The 20,834-nt window shown below is 40.2% G+C and overlaps 1 protein-coding gene across 1 annotated transcript; it reads left to right on the top strand.

Annotated features, from left to right (window-relative positions):
• Nucleotides 1-4: 4 nt before the first annotated feature.
• Nucleotides 5-18,641, top strand: EAF1 (ELL associated factor 1). Its single transcript, XM_053980097.1, has 6 exons — nucleotides 5-107; nucleotides 3,499-3,593; nucleotides 6,937-7,073; nucleotides 9,593-9,759; nucleotides 16,218-16,448; nucleotides 18,431-18,641. Exons 1-6 carry the CDS (start codon nucleotides 5-7, stop codon nucleotides 18,475-18,477), a joined length of 780 nt encoding a protein of 259 aa, XP_053836072.1. The 3' UTR covers nucleotides 18,478-18,641.
• Nucleotides 18,642-20,834: the final 2,193 nt, after the last annotated feature.

Below are 20,834 nucleotides of genomic sequence, written 5' to 3'. Positions count from 1 at the left end.
GGCCATGAACGGCTCGGCGAACTCGTTGCTGGACAAGGAGGAGCACCCGCTGCAGCTGGGCGAGAGCTTCGAGCGGCGGCCCAAGGCCTCCTTCCACACCATCCGCTGTGAGCGCCTCCCCCGCGGCCGCCTCTTCCTCCCCGCTCGCGTCCCGTCCCCCGGCTGCGCTGCTGCTTCTGCCGCGCCCACCCCGCTGCTCTCTTCGCGTCCTTCGCTCCGCCATCGCGGGGCTTCGTCCCCACTCAGCGCCCTTCTTACTCGCTGCCCTCCTGCCCCCTCATCGCCCGTCTCCCCGCTTCCCTCCTATCCCCTTCAGCGCCCTGCTCCCCCCCTTTCCCTGCTGCCCTTACAGCACCCGTCTCCCCCCTTTCCCGCTCCCTCGGCCCCCGTCTTTCCTCTCCACGAGTGTTCTCCCCACAGAGGGGTCCAGCCCAGGAAGAAGGGGAAGGTGGATGCTGGCGGGGAGGGGGTTTGAGCGAGGCAGGCCAAGGCGAAAGGAACAGCTTTAGAAAGTTTGTCATTAATCGCTTGGAAGCATGATGAGTTCCCACCGTAAGTCGGTGGCTTTGCGATCTTATTTTGCTCTCTTTGTGGCATTTAACTGCAGGACAGGTCCCACCGTAGGCCCGGCCTGGAGACGCAGCCGGAGCATCCAGAGATGGGTTTTTAACTGGGTGTTTTCCCGATGAAGCAATGTGTAGCCCAGCAGACCTGTCCCTGGCTGTCCTGACTCCAGCCAGCTTTTCCCATCGCAGAAGAGCAAGCAGAAGGGACTCAGACACTTACAGTAATGCCTAACAAGTGCAAGATAGATCCTGAGATAGATTGTTTTGAAGAGAAGCTCACTGTATTCCCGTAATTGAGTTCTGTGGGGCAAGAAATCTGAGCAAAACAAGTCCAGTTTTTATTACTAAAATGACTGGTAAACCATCAAAAGTAAATAATACTAAACTTATAATTTAGTAGTTTTCTGTGAAAGTGGGGAAATTATACAGACAACAGTAGGATATTTTGGTTTGTGATGCACAAATACAGGCCTGGTCTCATTGCCCATATTCATACACCACAAATAGTAGTTTCAGTGATACTGGTCACCCAAGTGCCTGATCCTGTGTGAATTAAACCCAAGCCAAATCTACGTGGAAATATACATGATTTCTAGAATGGAAAGTGCTTCAATAACCAATTTCCTAAGAAATTGCAAAGCCAAAGCTCTTCAGACTACAACTGGAAGAATGCAGTTTTATTTCAGAAGATCTTTCTGAATGCTCTATTTTCCATCTGTGACTTTTAAATGAGATTTCTTCATTGTCCTGTCATATTTTTTCCCCTAACTGTTGTTCTGGAATGATTTATCTATTTATATTTTATTATTGCCAGAATGATTTATCTATTTATATTATATTATTGCCATAATCCTCTTCACACAAACTACAATGAGAGGATTTTGGAGGCTACATTTGTTTCGACCTTAAGATACTTCATTCCTGTACTGAGAAACGGGATTATCCTTGAAAAACACACCTTGAAAACACTTGATTTTTGGGAAAAGAGCTGTGGGTATATTTGGAGGGAAATATGTGCTCTCAATCTACATGAGGATAAGCCAGGCATGTGCTAACAAAATGAAAACAATTAGTTGAGTGTTTGTTTAAAGTAACTCTATATTGCTGTGCCTAAGAAAGAAGTCTGGTAGTGATATTCCTTTTAAGTTGGTGACTGTGCTGTTGAAACTCTTGATCCTGTTTTGGCAGACATTACCTCTTGTACAGCTGGTTCATTTTATTTAGCAAGCTTGCACATAAAGTAGGTGGGAAACAATAGCTAGAAACAGATTGCTCAGATGAAATTGAAGGCTATGATTTGATCTGGCAGTTAAGGCATGAGGATTAAGTCAAGTGTGTCTGATTCTGCTTGTTGTGCTGTCAAAGTAAAACTCAATTAAACATTAGCATCCTCTTAATGAGAATTTCTTACAAGCCAGAGTTTGGAGTTTTTTTCCCCTGCAAATGTGTTTTTCTTAGTGAAATTATGTTTTAAATTTGTTCTGAGGTATTAATTTCATAACTAATGTGGTAATTAAAAGCCTTGATCGTGAATATCATTGCACCTCTTCAGATGCAGGGATGCTAGAGTTGAATGCAGGCTTCTTATGAAAACAAACACAAAGCAAAAAAAAAATCACACATATCTGTGTGATTTTATTTCAATTTGTCTAAATCCTCTCTTAAGATATTAGAGGTTCTGATAGGTTTTTTTCTGTTATTTTATAGCTCACCAGCACAACAGAATAACAAGGAGAAAATACTTTCAATTTAAAATGTTCTCGGTTCAAATGAATATATTAAACAGAAGTGCCTTGGTTGGGAGACAAAGCACTGTACAACAGAGCAAAAATACCTAAAACAAGTGTTAGTTTAAAGCCAATACAGTGCCTCCCCTTATTGATGCTTTCTGTCCACAGTGGCTTTGGACCAGCATGAAGCTGCTGTAGTAAGATCAGCACCTCTTTCTTTCCTCATAAGTAAGAGCTGAGATCTCCACCCATGTGGAGCTTTTAGCACTATTGTGGAGGCGAGATGGCTGTTAGAGAGCCTGAAATATCAGTAAGACTAAATGAGCGGGTGTCTGCTGGGGTAGGCAGAGATGTTAAGAGTGCCGTGACCTTCCCAGAGAAGTGTGTTTAAAAAGACGTCCTGGGTGCACAGGCAGGACTCGCTCTTGCTGAGTGATTTCAGCCACGAGTGATGCAGAAGGAAGGGACAGAAATCTTTGTATGGGATTCTACAGAGGGTCTTTTAGCTCTTACTGCAAAGGGGTTCAGGCGCAAAGAACTCCCTCAGGCAGGGAGAGCAGGGGTTTATACAGGGATAGTGAGGGGTGGGGCAGAACATCAGAACGAATGAGATGTGGGCACAGGGACCGAACAAAGGGGAAGGGCCGATGGGCTACACAGAATCAACATGTGGCAACAATGCATTCTGGGGGAAGCTTTTTCCTCATCATGACCTCGAGGTTGTTGCTTAAGGCTTGTTCCTCCAGGGACAGCTTCTCCTCAGCCGGTTTACCTCCACAAGTGTCATTAAATTAGTGTTTGTCCCAGAGGAGTCCTCAGGTTTGCAACTGGCAACAGCTAAGCAGAGCCCAGGGTTTTGGAAGTTGTTACTCTCTTGAGTTTGGTGCAGTTTTGCACTTGCCTGTAAAACCAAGTGCCACTCAAAGCCTGGGGTTTGGAGAAGTCTGCTTTTGGTGTTCAAACACAAGATCTAGAACATTATTTCCATTTTGAAAAGGAAGTTCAGAATACAGTACCACCCCATGACTGGGTTGCTACATGTAGACACAATGTACTGGTGTGTTATTCCACCCCTGCTGTAAACACTAGTGGGTGATTTACCATTCCCTATAATCACAGTAAACATATGGTGGCTCTTTGCAGGGCACGTTGATGCTTCTGGACACTCTAGCAAATGTAATCACAATTGTTTTCCTCTTTAGATGATTTTAAGCCAGCATCGATTGATACGTCTTGTGAGGGGGACCTCCAAGTGGGTAAAGGAGATGATGTTACCATCACTTTGCCACATATTCCAGTAAGTGTGTTATATATGTGTCCCTCTTTACTCTCCAACAAATTTGCAGTGTTGTTACAGTCTAATGTAAATGCTATTTTCACTTTCTTTATTAATACTGTGGGTTCAATATTTAAGCAGCCGGACTTGTAGTTTGTTACCTTAGGAAACGACTGTACGGGTTATATTTGTAAGGTTGCCAAATTGTTCTTTACTTTTTATTCCTTCCTTCCTACTCTTCCTTGAGAGACAAGGAGACTTTTAGTGTTAGCTGAAGCTGTACACATGGTTCCCATCCATTTTTACTGCTATGTCTTGCTGAAGAAAGGCAATGTGATTTGGGCTGCAGTCAAGGCTGGATTTTCAGAACCCACAGGCAGACCTGCAAGCATGTTCCTGCCCATACTCAAACATGTACAGATAGGGCATAGAGGGTTCCCTGCCTTTAGCTTTATCAGTGGAAGCAAGGGGACAGTCCTGGTGAGTGGCCATGAGGTAGTTTCCCATCCACTTCCTTCCCTAATGATGCCATAAAGATCTACTGTGTGAGGATGATGGTCAAACAGCAATAAAACAAGTGATCAATCTGTTTATAGGTGCAGCTGGTTTGTAATTGAAGATTCAGGGGTTTCCTTACCAAAACAAAAGAAAGTGCTTGTGTGCTGGAACTGGATTTGTTTATTAGCTGAAGTTAATGCTAGGTGTCAAACCAATAAACCAGAATTCACAGACATCAATGGGTCTGGTAGCTGCAGGGGGCACAGTCAATTTGGAAGCTGTGTGTCAGATCCTTTTGGTATTGTTCTTCCCAGCACGCCCATGGTTTTAATTGGTAGGTGATGGTACTGTGATAATTCTCACTGAATGAAGCTGTAGCCTGCTTCACCCTGCTCCTGTTCATTATATGGCTTTGGTCACCTTCAGTGCTGCAGCAGGTCACATACTGGTTTTTGCCTATAGAAATGATGAGCGTGGTAGTGCTATTGGAGAGCAGGAGGTAATAGCACAACTAACAGCAGCATTCATCTTGGATTAGTTGGAAATAGTGTTGCTCATTCATTTTTTTTTTGTGTTGAGCAGTATCACTTGTAATGTTCCTTCCCAAATCTCTGTACTGAAGAGCTTAATTTGATTCTCTTCTCCTCAATATAAACAGCCTTGAGTTCACGATATGCTCCAAAGGCTGAGGCAGCCAGGCCACTCTGTGTATGTTGTTCCAAGGCAGTGCTGCCTGTGTTCTAAACAGAGAGCTAGAAAATACTTGGCATACTGAAAAAGAATTAGAGGTTTTGAGATAGTTTCGTCCTGACAAGTTTCACTGAATTTCTTGGATGCTGCTTTGCTTCCCAGTTGTCCAGCAATTGGATAGGATTCAAATTCCAAATTGAGGTTTTCTTTTTGAAATTGCCTAATCCCTGTGAATATCTCTGATAATTTGTTTGGTGGAAATATTTTGGTGTCTCTTGCAGCCTGGATAAATTGAAGTACTATTTCTACAAATGGATTTAGTGACTTTAATACTTGAAAAACAGTCTGGATTGGGGAAGGGAAAATTTCTGCTTGTTAGACTACTACAGAAGAAGATCATAGAATATAATGAGTTGGAAGGGTCCCCAAAAGGATCATCAAAGTCCAGCTCCTAACCCTGCACAGAACAATCCCAAGAGTTACATCATGTGCCTGAAAGCGTTGTCCAAGCGCTTCTTGAACTCTTGTCAGGCAAAAAATCCTCCCAGGTGAAAACAGTTCCTGTGCTGTAATCAGCAAAATCTGTAAGCCACTCTTACTTAGGCACTAACATAACCCTAAACATTTAGTTTTAAGTAGAAGAGTGGGACTTAATTTGCTTAAGCCCTTACATTTCTACTTACTGTTTAGCCAAAATCACAGCCTTTGCTGCATTAGGAGGCTTCTGGGTAGCAGAATGGTAGCCAACTAACTTTGATCAATTTTCATTATGTTTGTGCATTATATGTTTCCTGGCTTAGTTGTCAACAGCAAGCAGGATTTGACTTCAAGCTTTCTTTTTACTCTCTTAAATGTTGCTTTCCTCTCTTAAACATAGGAATGATAAAAATGTAACATGCCTTTGAAGACTAGACTTTCTTGAGACGTCCTTTCTGAATTGTATTTCTGAATCTCTCTTACTGTGTCTTTGTTAGGAACTCAGATTTTTCACACTTACTGTTCAGAACCCATTTTAAATTCAAATATATTCTATCTGTTAGCAACATGGAGAATAGGAATTGCTTTCAGAGTAGTTAAATTGTGATTGTTCATTTTTGCTACTCAGAATTATATATAGGAGAGTGCAGGGATTTCATTTGCTCCCAGATTTTGGTTGCTTTCCTACAGTATGTGCAAAGGCGCATATGAATAAACATTTATTTTTAAAACCAAATTATTTTATACATTATCTACACATTACAGAGAAGCCTGAGAATGTTTCATAGCTGAGAACATAACCCCTTGAGTAACAGCTTTTTTGACATGGCCAGGTGTGTATCCATGCTATTATGTGCAGATGGACCATGGATTCAGCTGGCTGTAACATCAAAACCAGGTGTATGAGCCAGGCTGTGCATGCATGCAGTACAGCTGAGCATAATCTCAGCATTACCAGTTAGCCAGTGTGCACCACTACATTAATTTTTTGTCTTTTTGCTTCTCAGTCTAAGCCGTTAGACTTTTAAGGCTCTGTGCAGCACTGTGTGGTCTTGGGGACTTTCTGGAAGGCATCAAAATATCCCGTTTGCCTTTGAGAAGACATTTCAGTATAATTTCATGGGCATATGCATGCTAATCTGACTTTGAAGAAGGCAGCTGCTCTTACATAGTTTTTAAGTGACAGTTGATTGTAATCCACTGTGAAAATACTGCCATATATATTTATGTAAAATACATGGTGCAGTTTAAATTATTTTTCAATTGACCACATATTTCCTTGGGCAATAGTTCTGCTACACAAATAATTAGAACTTTATTTCTTATCCAAACCCATGATTTCCAGGGCAGAAACGTCAAGAAGATATCTGATACTTGTCAGGGACAGCTATGCAAATTTAGTTACGCTGCCATTTTGGGAATGAGAACTGTAAATAAAGGCAGCCATGGCAAAGATGTTTTGTCACTACAGAGACACTTAAAATGATGAAAGGCATAATATTGCTGTGAGGAAATGTCTGATTTACTGCACATTTTCTCTGTATTTCTTTCTTCATGAATGAGTATTTTCTGTAGGAACTAAACATTAAGTGCTTAGCCTCTTTTTCAGAACAACACATCTATTCTTTCCTCTTAGTATTCATAAATTTTTGGACAGTGTAATATAACTAAGCAAATATGTGCTCTTTCTTTGTACCAGGGTTCAACTCCACCAATGACTGTCTTTAAAGGAAATAAAAGGCCATATCAGAAGGATTGTGTGCTTATTATCAATCATGACACTGGGGAATATGTGCTGGAAAAACTTAGTAGCAGCATTCAAGTCAAGAAAACAAGGTAAAGCTGGGGACAGGGTTCTTGATAAGATTAATTATTGCTGAAGTTTCTTATTAAGACTGGGTTTTGAAACAGAACTCTTATATTTTGTAGTGATGTTTAATTACTAAGCCTTAGCTTTACATGGCCAATTATCATGCCTAAAAATGCAAATAGGAGTATGAATCCAAGAGTAAAGAATTTGTAAATTCTCCACAGCTGAAATGACATAATTATAGTTTGCAGTGAAACACCTGTGATGATTTGAGGCTTTAGACACTGGCTGAAGGATGGGATGTGTTTCAAGAATCTCTAGTTAGCCAAAAAAACCCATGAAAATATTAGACTGTCAAAAGGATTATTGGACTTTCTAGGTTTGTTTCCTGCAGCTTCCTGTGGGAGTCACGATGTTTCAATAACATAATCTTAGGGAACAAGCAACACTCATTCCCATATTGGATAAGCAATATATTAAGTGGAACACAAGTACAAAGCCTCCAGCTGGTGAAGGTGGGCAGAGCTGTAAAAATAATGGTTATGGTGTTTTACCTAGAAGAATTGATGAAGCCAGAAATCCTTTCTGACCCAGTGCTCTCTCCGCTGCACAAATGCTACAAAGTATGCAGCTGGAAAGTTTTTAGCAGTACCTGAAGTGTCTGGATCTTTCAGCATCACTAAATCACAGGTTGACACCTGAAGAGAATGTAGTCATTAAAATGTCTTGTGAAGAAGAAACTCTTACATAAGTTTAGAAGTTTTACATTACAAAACACTTTGTTGCAGCATAGAACCCTTAGCTGCTAAAACTACTAGAAATGTGGGTTGCAGCTCATCAGTAGTTGGCTGGGTGTTTGCCAGGAACACCTTGAGTTCAAGGTAAATGGACTGTAACCCTCTTCTGAATCAGTGATGTGAAAATTCATCCATGTAGCATTCATCTTGTCCAGTGGATATGAGCACATCAGAGATGAGATTTGAATTCCCAATTTCAGTTCTGCTGGGCTTTGTCCAGGTGAAGCTTAAATCAGAAGGGAGCAAGTATGTGCAGGAGGGCCTGAGTTCTGTGAGGTGTTTGGTTGCACTGAGTTCTGAGTCTGGTGTGGGGAAAAATACTTCCATTTTGCTTGGACAGAGGGAGGGTAATAAAAAATTTGGGGACCCCTGTTTTGATGAATAGTGCTTTGCAAAGTCATTGATTTTCTGTATCGGAAGTTCCTTATATTTTCCATGGCTGCTCTGATCTTTAATGACCTGTTGATACTATGTGGGAACAGGGCTTTTAGTGTTAATACCTTGATGACAGTCACAGGGGAGTAAGCGAACTTACTCCACATAAAACCATGTGTAGTTCCAAGAGCATAATTAATACTAGAAATCTCTGACTTTTACTTTCCACTTGATAACAGTGAGTATCTTCCCAACTCCTCACTTCTGCTGTAGATGGACTGTAAGCTGCATTAATGTGGTATCCAACAGCTGCATGTCACTGATGAATGAAGACGGGGTTCTGTGTGAGGCTGAATCTAGAGTTCACTGAGGCACAGAGATAGCCCAGTAAATGCTCCATATATCAGCTTTGGTACCACAGGTGGTTTAGGTGAATTCCCAGGAAGTTCAGCATGGGCTAGTTTAACTTATCTCACGGTTTCCAGACACAAAGTGTAACACTGCTGAACTGGGACCCTCCTAGAACAGAAACTGAGCTCTAAGATCCACAACCTGCTTCTGTGCTGCACTGCACAAAGCCATAACCCCAAAGGCTTTGCTGCTATGCAATAAATATACCACACCCTTTAACCTTATTGTGGTGTACTGTAAAGGAACCTACTTTGGGTTGGTGATTGGTTTTTTAGGTTTCTTTTTCTGCCAAGGGTATTGACTGTTCTGCAATCTCAGTCACATCATGAGTTCAGTAAAAGGCAGAAATACCTGGTTTGAAGTGAACAGGTTGGCATAGTGTTATTCTGGGGACTACTTTCCACTAAGGAAACAGCTTAAACTGTTTTGAAGGGCTAACAGCAAATGGATAAAACCCAGGAATTAAATGCTTGTATGCTGTACTTAGCAGTAAGAATGATTATTCTAGTGAAGTTGACCTCTAAGATAGTTCCGTTTGAGATTATTTAATTGCAAGTGAGAAAATTATTTCTTTTGCTGTGATTATTTTAAGCAGGATTTTATTGTGAATGGATTTGTAGCTACTTTAAATTACTATGATTGATTATTCTTTTTTTAAAAATACAAATACTAATTGCTAAATTAAAGCCTTCATTGTTGTTCAAGTAGAGAATTTGGCACCACTGAACCACATCTGGATTTGAAAATACATTTTGTAAGGATGTTGCAGTGTAGTTGTATATGATTCTTTGTTATTGAAAGTAAGTGTTGCATACAGAAAGCTGTAATTCAGTCTTCATCTTTGTAAAACAAATTAGAGATCTATACAAAAGGAAGTCACAGATGATGCATTAGCACAAGGATATTGAAAAAGCTGGACATAGTTGCACGGTACCACTAAATGTGTCTGGTTGTTTCTCCAGAGCAGAGGGCAGCAGTAAGATCCAAGCCCGAATAGAGCAACAGTCTGCCCGAGCATCTCAGCCTCCTTCACAGTTCAGAGCCCCAACCAAGCCAGCAGTTGGACCTAAAACTTCTCCTTTGAAGGATAATCCTTCACCAGAGCCCCAGCTGGACGATATTAAGAGAGGTAAAGTTGTTGTAGTTGCTTTGTCTTTCTTCTTTATAATAAAAACAATGGCTGTGCAATTTCTAAAAACATTCTGGGATTAAAAGATGGTACTTGACAGCTGTATTGACTTCTTTATATCTTGTTTCTTTATTCATCTTAGTAAAGTGATTATTTATTCTCTTCTACTGGAATAGATATTTATACTGCCATCTTCTCTGGCATAAGAAAACTTCCTCTTTCTGGATTATTTTCTCTCTTCCAAAGTATTTCTCTGTTTGGAAAAGAAGAAAAGAAATTAATGTGAATTCAGAAACCTGTAGCTCAGTGCTGGACCAATTGTATGGATGTCCTAGGCCACCACAGCAGCAGTAACAAAGCGTAATGGTCCAAGGTATCCTTATGCAGTCAAGACACTTGGAGAAAGTTACCTGCACTGAGTAAGGTTGGTGGGATGGAAGGGCTAGGCAGCTGTGTTCCCAGTACAAGACAAGCTTGCACCATGCCAAGCAATGCTAGTTGTGAAGAATGAGAGAGTGAACAAACCTGCAGCTTACCCTCTTCCACAACCACTCCTTTGCAGCATTGACACACATGCCATATGGCTGCTAAACTTCTATTTAAAAAGTACCTTAAAGGAATGATTGGCTCAACTCACTCTTCTGCTCAGGCAGTGCTTTGTCTTAGTGTTCTACTGTGCGTAGGATGCACTTTCTTTTCCTACTGGTGTGATACCTGTTTTTGCTGTGGATAATACAGTCAGGATAAGGAAGACTTCAAATTTTTGTTTGGTTCTTCTCTAGCACCGACACCAGACACAATTATTTTATTTTAAGCTCATTCTTTCTGTCTGTTTTTTTTTTTTTTTCTGGGTTTCTTTCTCTTTTTTTCTCTGTCCCACATAGCTATTTTTGTCTGTAGACTTAGCCTGTGTTAATTGCCCAGATGAAGGTAATTACTCAGCAGGATATTTTTTCAGTTCATGGTAGTCACTAGGTGACATTTTTGCTGCTAAGCTATGTGTTTGCATAGGTGCTGACTGGTCTCACTTTTCTGCAGCAGTAGTGTTTTCAATATTTGGATGCTGGTCAGCAGCCAGAATCAACATCTGAGAGATTCTGTTAGCTACAGTTCCCTTAGCTGCATTGTTATTTTTATTTTCTGTATAATAGGTAAGGAAAAAGATAATAGGTGATATATCAATTTTTTAAATTAAATCAGTTGTGAATTTTAAATGTCTTTTCTTGTAGGGTGTAATAAGTTACTTAACCTTTGGGGCACTCTTTGGTATACATACAGCAATTTGTACACGTTGTATTACAGTAAAATAATTACATTTGTCTGAGGTGACACCTATTCTAAAAGATCATTTAATAGTGGTCTAAAGTATAAGTCACATTGTTCAAAGCTATCCTAATATTTCTTTGCCACCTGATAATCTTTTATATGAAAGTACCTCCAAATAAACAACCTGTGGGGTTTTGTTTCCAAAATCAATGGTTAGAGCACCTGACTGGTACCAAAAATAGGACTTTAATTTGGTGCTTTTTAGCAAGAGTTGTACAAAGCCCCAGAAGAACCAAAAGCTTGGGTTTCATTGGTTTTTGCTTACAGTCTATAACTTTTTCCAGCACTGATGATCTAGACTGTCAGCATTGCTGAACCATTTATATCAAAAGAACCTGCTTAAAAAAGGTAGAATTAAAATGGCACCATTCCACAATGAAATGTAGACAATGACCTATAAAAGCTGTAAGGTAGTCTGCAATCCTGTTATCTTCCCTTAGTGTATGTTTTTATGGACGCAGACTTGTAAGCTCTGAAGAGCCTGTGTTCTTTCCATTCAAGTAGTAGCTTTTGTTTTGGTTGAAGTACTTCCTCTGTACAAAAGAAAGATAAACAGAAAGCTGAAATTCTGTGGGTTTTGTTTAATGAACACAGCACAGAACTTAAAATTCCCAAAGGAGCTTCTTGAAAGGATCTCTGGCACTTTGACACTCTCTTGCTTCCAGTATGCCCTACTTAAGGGTGTGGTGAGACACGCAGTCCTCATGATGTTTCACAGTAGTTTTAAGGTAACCTCAGTGCAGGTTTCTGCTTTCCCTGGTACCCTCAACTGTGCATTTTCACCGCTCCCTTACAGATGAGTTGGAAATGAGCTTTCAGGTAGGTCAGTTCTGTCCTAGTACACAGCTGTCCAAACAACAGTGTCTGAGGACAGAGTCAGAGCATCTGGGAATTGAACCAGTCCCTTCCTTCATGGACAGAGGCTTTTCAGAGGCTGTGTTGAGGGTTTTGCACAAGTGGAGTCCTTTCCTCTTCAAGCTTCTATATTGTCCTTGTTCCTGAAGGGAGCATAGGAGAGGCTAGGAGCTTGTTCTTTTGAACACTCAGCTACATCTGATACATCTGAGACATCTGATAATGTCTCATTAAGCTGTGGATGTTTGCAGACATATACCACAATGCAGCCATTTATTTGCACAAAATAATTGACATTTATCAGACCTATTTGACCACAGCGGAAATGTTTTCAACAGCATTGAAAACAGCATGCAACATATTGATATATGTCAATAATATTGAAAAATTACAGCATGCAATAATATTGACATGATTACAACATTTGAGAAAAAAACTCACATAAACATATTTCAGGTTTGAAGACTCAGTGCTTAAAAATCTGAGCAGATTTTATTTACCTGAAATGTAGTTGTGGTGTGTGAAGCTTATGCCATAGCACTGTGTTGTCTCTCAAGAACACCTCAATTGAATTTTCTGTACGTCAGTGTAAAATACTGCCTCTTCTAGCTGCCATCTCCACATGCTCAGGGTAACAGTATCAAGTTGATTTCTCCACCTTGCATTCTATTATTAACAGTCAGTCTTCTGATACAGGCATTCAAACTTAACCCTCCCTAAAGCTGAATGACTTTTTTCTGGAAGTCCTTGGTATTCTTGCAGCCTAAGGTGAAGGCTTCAGTTAAAAAAAATCTGCCTAACCTATTGGAATTGAGAGAAGAAGTAGGAACACTTTTAAGGTATTTGATAGTGAATATATACAGAAGACAGCCCGGTTGAGAAAGGCTGTTCTGTTTGGATAATGATTTCTGACCTTGAATTTTTTTTTTTTTTTTACTCTAAAACTTGCATTGCCTGCCAGTGTAAAACAGTCATTTTGTCTTGAAAGAAATTTTACAGCTGTAACATGAAATGTAGAGAAGTTAAGGTTCCCAAAGCAGTGTCAGCCTTTTCAGATAAAGTAGACTCAATTAAGGCAAGTATTCAAAACCGTACTGTATGGAAAGCTTTTTTAAAAGTAACTGCTGCACATCCTGAGTCTTGTCATCTTTTAAACTATGAAGGTGCCTCAACATGAGGTGTTTGATCTTACAGCACAGAAAGATTGAGGAAAGGTCAAATTCTTTCGCTGTTCAGCTTAGAATATATGTACACATACACACACAACTATTTTAATTGGAAACACCATAAGGAAATGTTTAACCCATATCTTCAGTACCTAGAACTGTACTAAACATAGCAGTCAAATGGGAAAATGCAAAATCGAACCATCATAAAGCAGCCGTATTTTTCCTGTAAGGCTTTGATGTCATCATTGGCCTAGTCACTGACAGTGTGAGACAAAGAGTGTTTTGAGTAGAATTCCGTAGTGGTCCTACTGAATTTCTCTTGACAGACTTCTAGTGGTGCAGCAGCCACCAGAACATTAGTGAAAACAATTGCTTTTCTCTTATCTGCTCGGATGTTTAAAATTCTAGGCTCAAGGAACAAGAGACAACAGAGATCTGAAGGGAAGCTGTCAGCCTGTAAGGAAAAAGTTGACTAGGAGATGGGCTTTGACCAAGTTTCTACCTGTGACCAGTGTCACTGATAACAGCCTTAACTTCCCACTCCTTGAAGCTTGTGATACTGGTTCTGTTTTGCCTTTTCTTGCCTCTGTTCAGCGTAGTGGGCTTCAGTACTACTTCCAAGGCATTCTCTCATTCCTTTCTCATAACCAAACCTCTTTTATGGGCTCTTAGTTTTCTGCTTCCTCAGCAGAAATCTCCCATTCTTCATTCTCACACTAATCTGCAATTCTGTTTAAAATTGGCCAGGCTAATCTTCCTTTCCCATTGGTCAGACAGCATCACTTCCTTCAGTGATCTCCTCACCTACCGTATCAAGTCCACGCTTCTTGCTTAGGTTTTTTTTTTTTCCCTAGTTCTTAGGGGTTTTTTTCCTAGTTCCTAGTTCAGTGTGTTTTTGTTTTAACTTTTCCTCTCACCACCAATGCCTAAGATCACTTGCCTTCTTCACTCTATTTTACATGTGGGCTCTATGTTCTCAGTTCCTGTGCCAACATTCTTCCATTTCATCCACAGACTCCAGCTCTGTAGGCATACATGTGTAATTCCCAGGCACTTGTCCTGTGTTAGACTTGTCCTGTAACAGACTGTGTTAGTCTGATGTATCTTTTTGCAGTATGGACTGTGATAGGTGATTGTGCTTGCTGCAATCCAGCATATTCTAACAATTTATTATAATCATTATAATTTGCAGCTAACAACTCCATTACTAGAAGAATGTAGAAATTTTACATCATTAAGCTGGGGGGGAAAAACTTTAAACCTGGGCATTTTAAAGAGAAAGTACCCTTATTCCTGGTTACCTTTCCTTTAGCTTTCCCCCTCTTTAAATTCCTAGTCTTAAATACAACGAACATTTATCATTTGAAAGCCTCAATATGAGCAGGCTGAGAACAATGATTCACAGGTGCTCATTTGTTTGTATTTTTACAAACAAACTCCAGGCTGAAATGTATTTTTAAAGCCTGCAAGACTGTGTTGAGAGGCAATAAGGGAGAAAGATATTAACAGTACAAAGCAATATCTGCTGTTGGCCTGTTGAATCATATTTTCTTTCTCTTCCAATGGTCTCTTATGCTAAGTCTTCAAGCTGAAACAGTAGGTTTTACCTGGCATACTGGTAAACTGCAGAGAGCACAGATGGTATAGGCAGGGATCTAGATTTAGGAAATAAATTGGAGAAATGGCACTGCTATCCTTAAATACACAGCTGGAGTATAGCCATAGCACTTGAAATTGAGCTCTAAACCTTGAAAGTGAAAAATATGAAAAATAGTGATTTTAAATCTGGCAAAAGAAAACACAATTTCTCAAAGTAATACATGCTAAGCTAGAGGAATTGTCTCCAGCAAATATTGCAGAGGCTAAAACTTAGCTCTTACTCTTTATTTTAGGCAGCCCTAGGAAAATGAGTCTTATTAAAAAAGGGACTCTTGACACACATCTGACCTAACATTAATTACTCCCAGCATCAGTTCTCCACTTGTTCAGTAGGGGTGATAGTACCTCATCTCTCTCTTCTTTCATTCTTGTCCCTTTAGTCTGTGAATTTCCAGGGCGAGCACTGAGTTCTAACCCTGTGGGTACAGTACTGCTAGCACAACAAAAGCCTAAATTTTAAGGGTTTCACATCCCATACTCTAATATATGTGTGGTTGTTGTTCTCTCATGGAAACCTGTCAAATGAACTGAGTCATTAGATACTCAGTCTTGTGGGTGGATACAAAGGAGTTGTCCTCTACTAGTGTTTAGGCCACTTATAATTATGACAAATTTAACAATATTGTATAATTTGGGGTGACATACCTTAATAGCTCCTTCGTAACCTGTCATTAAGCCAGCAGTAGCTGTTGCTGATGAGGCTGTTATGGTGCTGTCATGGTGTTCCAGTGTTTCTTTGCACTGGAAATCTAAAGTGGGCAGTGTCTTGAGTTGTATAACTTCCTAGTTTCAGAGTAGTTTCATTATTTCCTGGCTACTTGTAAGCTCTATAGCAGGTTATGGTATTTCTGCCACTCCCCAGTATGTGAAAATTCTCAGCTATTCTCATCTATCTTACTGCAAAGTTATTTGATATCATCCATCTGCTTCTGAAGTTTGTTTACAATGGGCTGTGTGACAGTGCTGAAGCAGTTTCATACATTATCTGAAGTCAAGGCAGTTTCTGTTGTGATCATTTGCCCATGTCTATGTACCCACACCCCCAAACACCATTTTTTGTATTTTACAAAAGTCTAAATGTCACCAGCATTTAACAATTCAGATTTAGATTTCCTCAATCAGCTAATGTGCTTACTTTGTATGTAGACCATAGCCTGTCAGAAATAATGAAGCTGAAAGTGCTTTCAGGAGTGTGAAATATGCGAAGAATAATTGTAGAAGTGAAGGTTTTATGATAGTAACCTATGCTGTTGCTTTAAATTTAGGTACAGCAATAAGTAAAAAAGTTTTCAGGACTTTTTTGGTTCCCTTCCTGTCTCAATCTTTCATGTGAGATATTTTGGTGCAATAAACCATACATGACAAAACCATTGCATTTGCACATTCTTTTCCAAAATTCCATGGGGCCCTGTTTATGGTATCAACCAGATGAATTCCTTTTTATTTCAGAGCTGAGAGCAGAGGTTGAAATTATTGAGCAGATGAGCAGCAGCAGTGGAAGCAGCTCATCGGATTCAGAGAGCTCATCTGGGAGCGAAGATGAAAGCTCCAGCAGCGAGGGGGAAGAGCCAGCACATGTTTCCCCTTCCCAGCCACCACACCAGCAGTATAACAACAGGAATGCTGTTGCTAATGGCACCAGCAGGCCACAAGGAAGCAATCAGCTCATGAACACACTCCGTAAGTAAATGCTTGTGTCTTACCACTGGTGAAAGTTGATTATGACCACTCATTTACTAAGCATTTAGACTAACTTCATGAAATGCCTTTTGCCAAGTAGTAGTTCCAGGGAGTTACAGTGGCTGAAGTACATGGGCAGATTTTATGAACAGGGGGCTTAGACTTGTCTGAAGGTGTGGAGATCCTGTGGGCATCAGTGCAGTGGCCCCCATTGTCCCTGTTGGGTCTTGATTCAGGCTTCCAAGTAACCACTGGTGTGGGAGGATCTGGTGCACTGGAGGATGGGAATTATTTTCATGTGAATACACAGATTAAATGGAAATAGTGGGGTTGACACGTGTCAGTTAAAGGTCTGTAAAGAACTGTGAACAGCTCAAGGCTGTCCTGGGTTCCTAAGTGCAGTCTCTGTGGTCTTCAGAGTATTGCTGTGTCAGCATATTTATTGTGTGGGTCTCAGCTGTTTTTCACAAATACCACATTTTGAAGGGAAATTTAAATTAAATTATGTTAAAATATTGCAGCTATGGTATTGCAAGCATTGAATCAGTACAGGCTCACTGCACCCTTTAAAAAGTGTCAGGAACATTTTTAAAGCATAGTTAAAGCATAGTTCTATCCCCTGAGACTCTCTCTCTGGGGACATGGTGTGCATCTGTGTTGCTCTTTGCTTACACTACATTAGGTGTATTTTAAAATATTGCATTTGCAATTGCCTTAAATTGTTCTTAATTCCTCCTGAGGCATGTTTGCACACATCTCTTGGCACCCATTCATAGGGAACTGGTGGAGTCTGAATACAGATATGTGTAGGGTTTCCAGATTTGAGAAGATAAGTGTATTGTACAGACCACACGAAAAAGCCCTGCTGGAAAACTTAGAGGCCTGTCAGTCTTCCTCCCAGTAATGAAAGGACTAAATGAAATCCAAAGTTCAGCAAAGTCATTAGGACTGTGTCCATTTGCCTGTTTCTAGTTGTGAGCAGCCTCCTCCCTGCTTCTCCACAACAACAATACTGCATGGGTTTAATGATCTGAAGCCTCTGACTGCAGGAAATTCTGGGAACTACTAGGGTAGTTCTTCTTTTCATATAATGCTTTTCGCCTTTGGGTTTAAAATACTTTTACTGTGGGGAGAATCACCCCTAACCCAAGTTCTTGTCTCGTAAAAGGGAAGAGGAGATGAAGAAATCCAGGGCATAGCTGTTGCATAGATGCCCTGCAGCTCTTTTGAGGGGAAGGCAGTGGGATATTGCTGGAAGAGTTAGGTTCAATTATCAGAACACAAGCATGATTCTTGCCCCTTTTTATCCCCTCCATCTCACCAAATCACAAGTGCTCTGCAAAACAGGATCAGAGCCAGTAGGTTTGATCCATATCTGGCCTTTCATCCAATCTCTGCACTTTGGAGGGCAGCTGTCACCTTCACAGCACGTGTCAGCTTAGTTCAGCCTTGAGTTGTGATGGCTTTAACAGTCCTTTTGGTTTATTGACATGTGGAGGCCTTGCCTTGGCTACCCAAATGGCCTTAAACAAAAAAAAAAAAAACAAAAAAAAAAAAAAAAAAAAAAAAAAAAACAAACAAACAAACAAAAAAATCTGTTTCTGAAGGGTAAAGAAAGCCAAGGAGTTCCCCAATGCATTGTCCTAGAGACATATATGGGAGCTTTGGTGGGTGGAGGCTGTGGAATGCTTTCTGCAGCTGCTAGCATAGAGAGGGCTGTTGTCCCACCAGGGAGCACCTTTGGTGGCTCTAGAGACAAGGATGCTTGGTTTGGCCTGAATCCAGCTGTGTATTAGCCCCATGCAGCTCTTGATGTTCTTGGGCAGTTTCATTAAATCACAGATGATGTTTACTTTCATTTCATGTGTTATTCTTATTTAAATCTTCCAGTGTAAATGTGACTGTTCTTTGGTTTGATTGCCATGAAATGTGAATTAACGCCTACTCACTTGTTGTGTTTTGTTGGTTTTTGTTTTCCATAGGAAATGACTTACAGTTGAGTGAATCTGGGAGTGACAGTGATGACTAGAGGCTGAGCTTTTGCTGTTTCTGTTACATATACATGAAGAACTAATTTACCTTGAAGTGATCCTATTGCTTATGGAGAGGAGCTGGCACAGAGATGGTTCCATGTGTGGAATTTTAATAGAAGAAATCTATAGCCCTACAAAATAACAGATGTTGAGGACTGCTTTACTGTGTGAATTAAGTGTATATATTGTGTATATTCTTCTTCTGCTAAAGTTTTGAGTAGATATGTACAGTGAGTGAGCCAATGTATGTTTCTGTCCACCATCTGTAAGTTTAACATGTAATTATGTCAGGTCACCTAGAAATTTCTTGTTTGTAGGATAGGTTCAGCACATCATGACTTTGTTGGGGGACTTCTGTATATATAGTGAGCATGTGCCTACAGTGAGTTTAAAAAAACATGCAGGAGCTAGTGTGTGCACTGAAGTGGGACTGCCATAAATTAAGTTTCAATACTAAATTGATTTCTTTGGTTTGGGACTTTTCTAATGCCTTTTTATTGCTATTTATGGTTGATTTAATAGACCGACTTTTAAACAGTTGGAAAATAGGAATGATTAAACCATGTTCGTCACAAACCTTGCTGCATCAGTGCCTTATAAGCAGGTTTTTTTAAATAGTGCTTCAATTCCTGCCACCTTCCCTGTAGGGAGTAACACTGAAACCTCCTCAGATTGCTTCTGCAAACAAGAGCTGGGTGTCACATACAGCCTGCTGTGCTCTGAGGGCAGTGACTCTAGCAAGATAAAGGACACACATCAATCACCTAAACTCATCCAAGTAAGAATCAGATAAGCATTCTCTTTACAAACTGAAGGGTCTCATTTAACTCAGACATTCAGACCTAGTCTTCAGAAATACTTAAAAGCCCAGCTACTAGTGACATTGCAATGCCACAAATGCAAAATATTTGACTTTCTGAAATTCTAAGACTGGAACCTTCTTTGCAGTTTCCCAGAGAATGCAAAAATGCATCTCTCCCACCACATTTGTAAAGGTAGACTTTAGTCCATATTGTTCATTGGACAAGACCTCTTTGTGCTTGGCAGGAGTACACAGAACATGAAATATTTGCCAAGGGTGAAATTCACCCCTGTTTAAAGGGTGCTTAGTTGGATTATCATTAACTTTTTTGCTCACATGGAATATTAGTGCCATAGGCAGGCTCTTGTGACTTTTTAAAATCAAAATTCCGCTCACATAGGACAAATTGCACCTTAGTTGTGGTGTAATCCTGGGGAATGGGAAGCTGAATCAGATGCCTCTCCATTCTCAGATGTCTGCTTTGCACTGCTCTCATCTGTCAGTTTGTGTTTTAACTCCTGTTTGTTTACTGAGCTCTGTCATTTTTTTAACATATTGAAGAGCAAGGGGACATTTGAAGGGAGATTTTATTAAATGGTTTATTTTTTTGCATTAGATACATATTTAGGCATATTTTTGCATTATTGTACATACATTAAAAATACCTGTTTTTTTAAAGTGTTTTGTGATGTAGGTATGTATTTTAATGGACAATTATGAAATATACTTGATGAAAAGCCACAATTGGTCTTCTTTTTTTTTTTTTTTCTGTTCTCTTTCTTTTTCCCTGTTCTCCCTCTAACAGTAAAAAGGGTCTGTTTTACAAGATTGTACCAATTTGGGATTTCACACTTCGGTACAGGAGATCTGCATGGTATGGTTTGCGTCTAATAAATGTTAATGTTACTCCTCACTCTCCCCCAGCTAAAGATCTGAATAAGCAGGGAGACATTTTTCTGATGCCATTTCCCCATTACTGGAGTGAATGCCTGAGTTCTGTTGATATTATTTGCACTCAAATGGAAAAGCAGCAGAGTGCAGCATTTTCATTCCTTACCATCCACTATCTTCTGATGTAGTCTAAAATCCAGGACATGTCATAGGACATTTATTAATTATGTGTAAATAGAAGATATGAAACTGTAGAGGGTAAGATAGCACCAGGCTACATTGATTTGAATCGCTGCTTTAATTGCTGATTAGATCAGCAGTTGGGAAAGCTTCATTCAGATAATCGATTTCTGCCTTGTTTTTGTACTTTAGGCCACGTTTTCCTGCTCAGCCCTGACAGATTTTTTTCCCCTTCTCTGTTTGTTGGTAACCAAATTAACATATTTTCATATAACTGCACCACTTTTAAACTCCCTTTGGCCATGCTTGGCATCCCCCTCAGATGCATCATATCAAGGATGGCCTATTGTTCATGAGCTGTTTATGTGCCCTTTTCCACACACAGGTGAATAACTACAGCCTGCTCCAGGGTGTGAGCCAGCCAGTCCCTCCCTCCCTGCCATTGTCCCAAGCAGCTCCTGGCATCTCCTGCCTGAGGAG

The sequence above is a fragment of the Vidua macroura genome, chromosome 1 (assembly GCF_024509145.1).
Source record: "Vidua macroura isolate BioBank_ID:100142 chromosome 1, ASM2450914v1, whole genome shotgun sequence".
In the NCBI taxonomy this organism is placed as follows: domain Eukaryota; kingdom Metazoa; phylum Chordata; class Aves; order Passeriformes; family Viduidae; genus Vidua; species Vidua macroura.
Note: the sequence above shows the minus strand (reverse complement) of the source record. Positions and strands in the feature narration are given on the sequence as shown.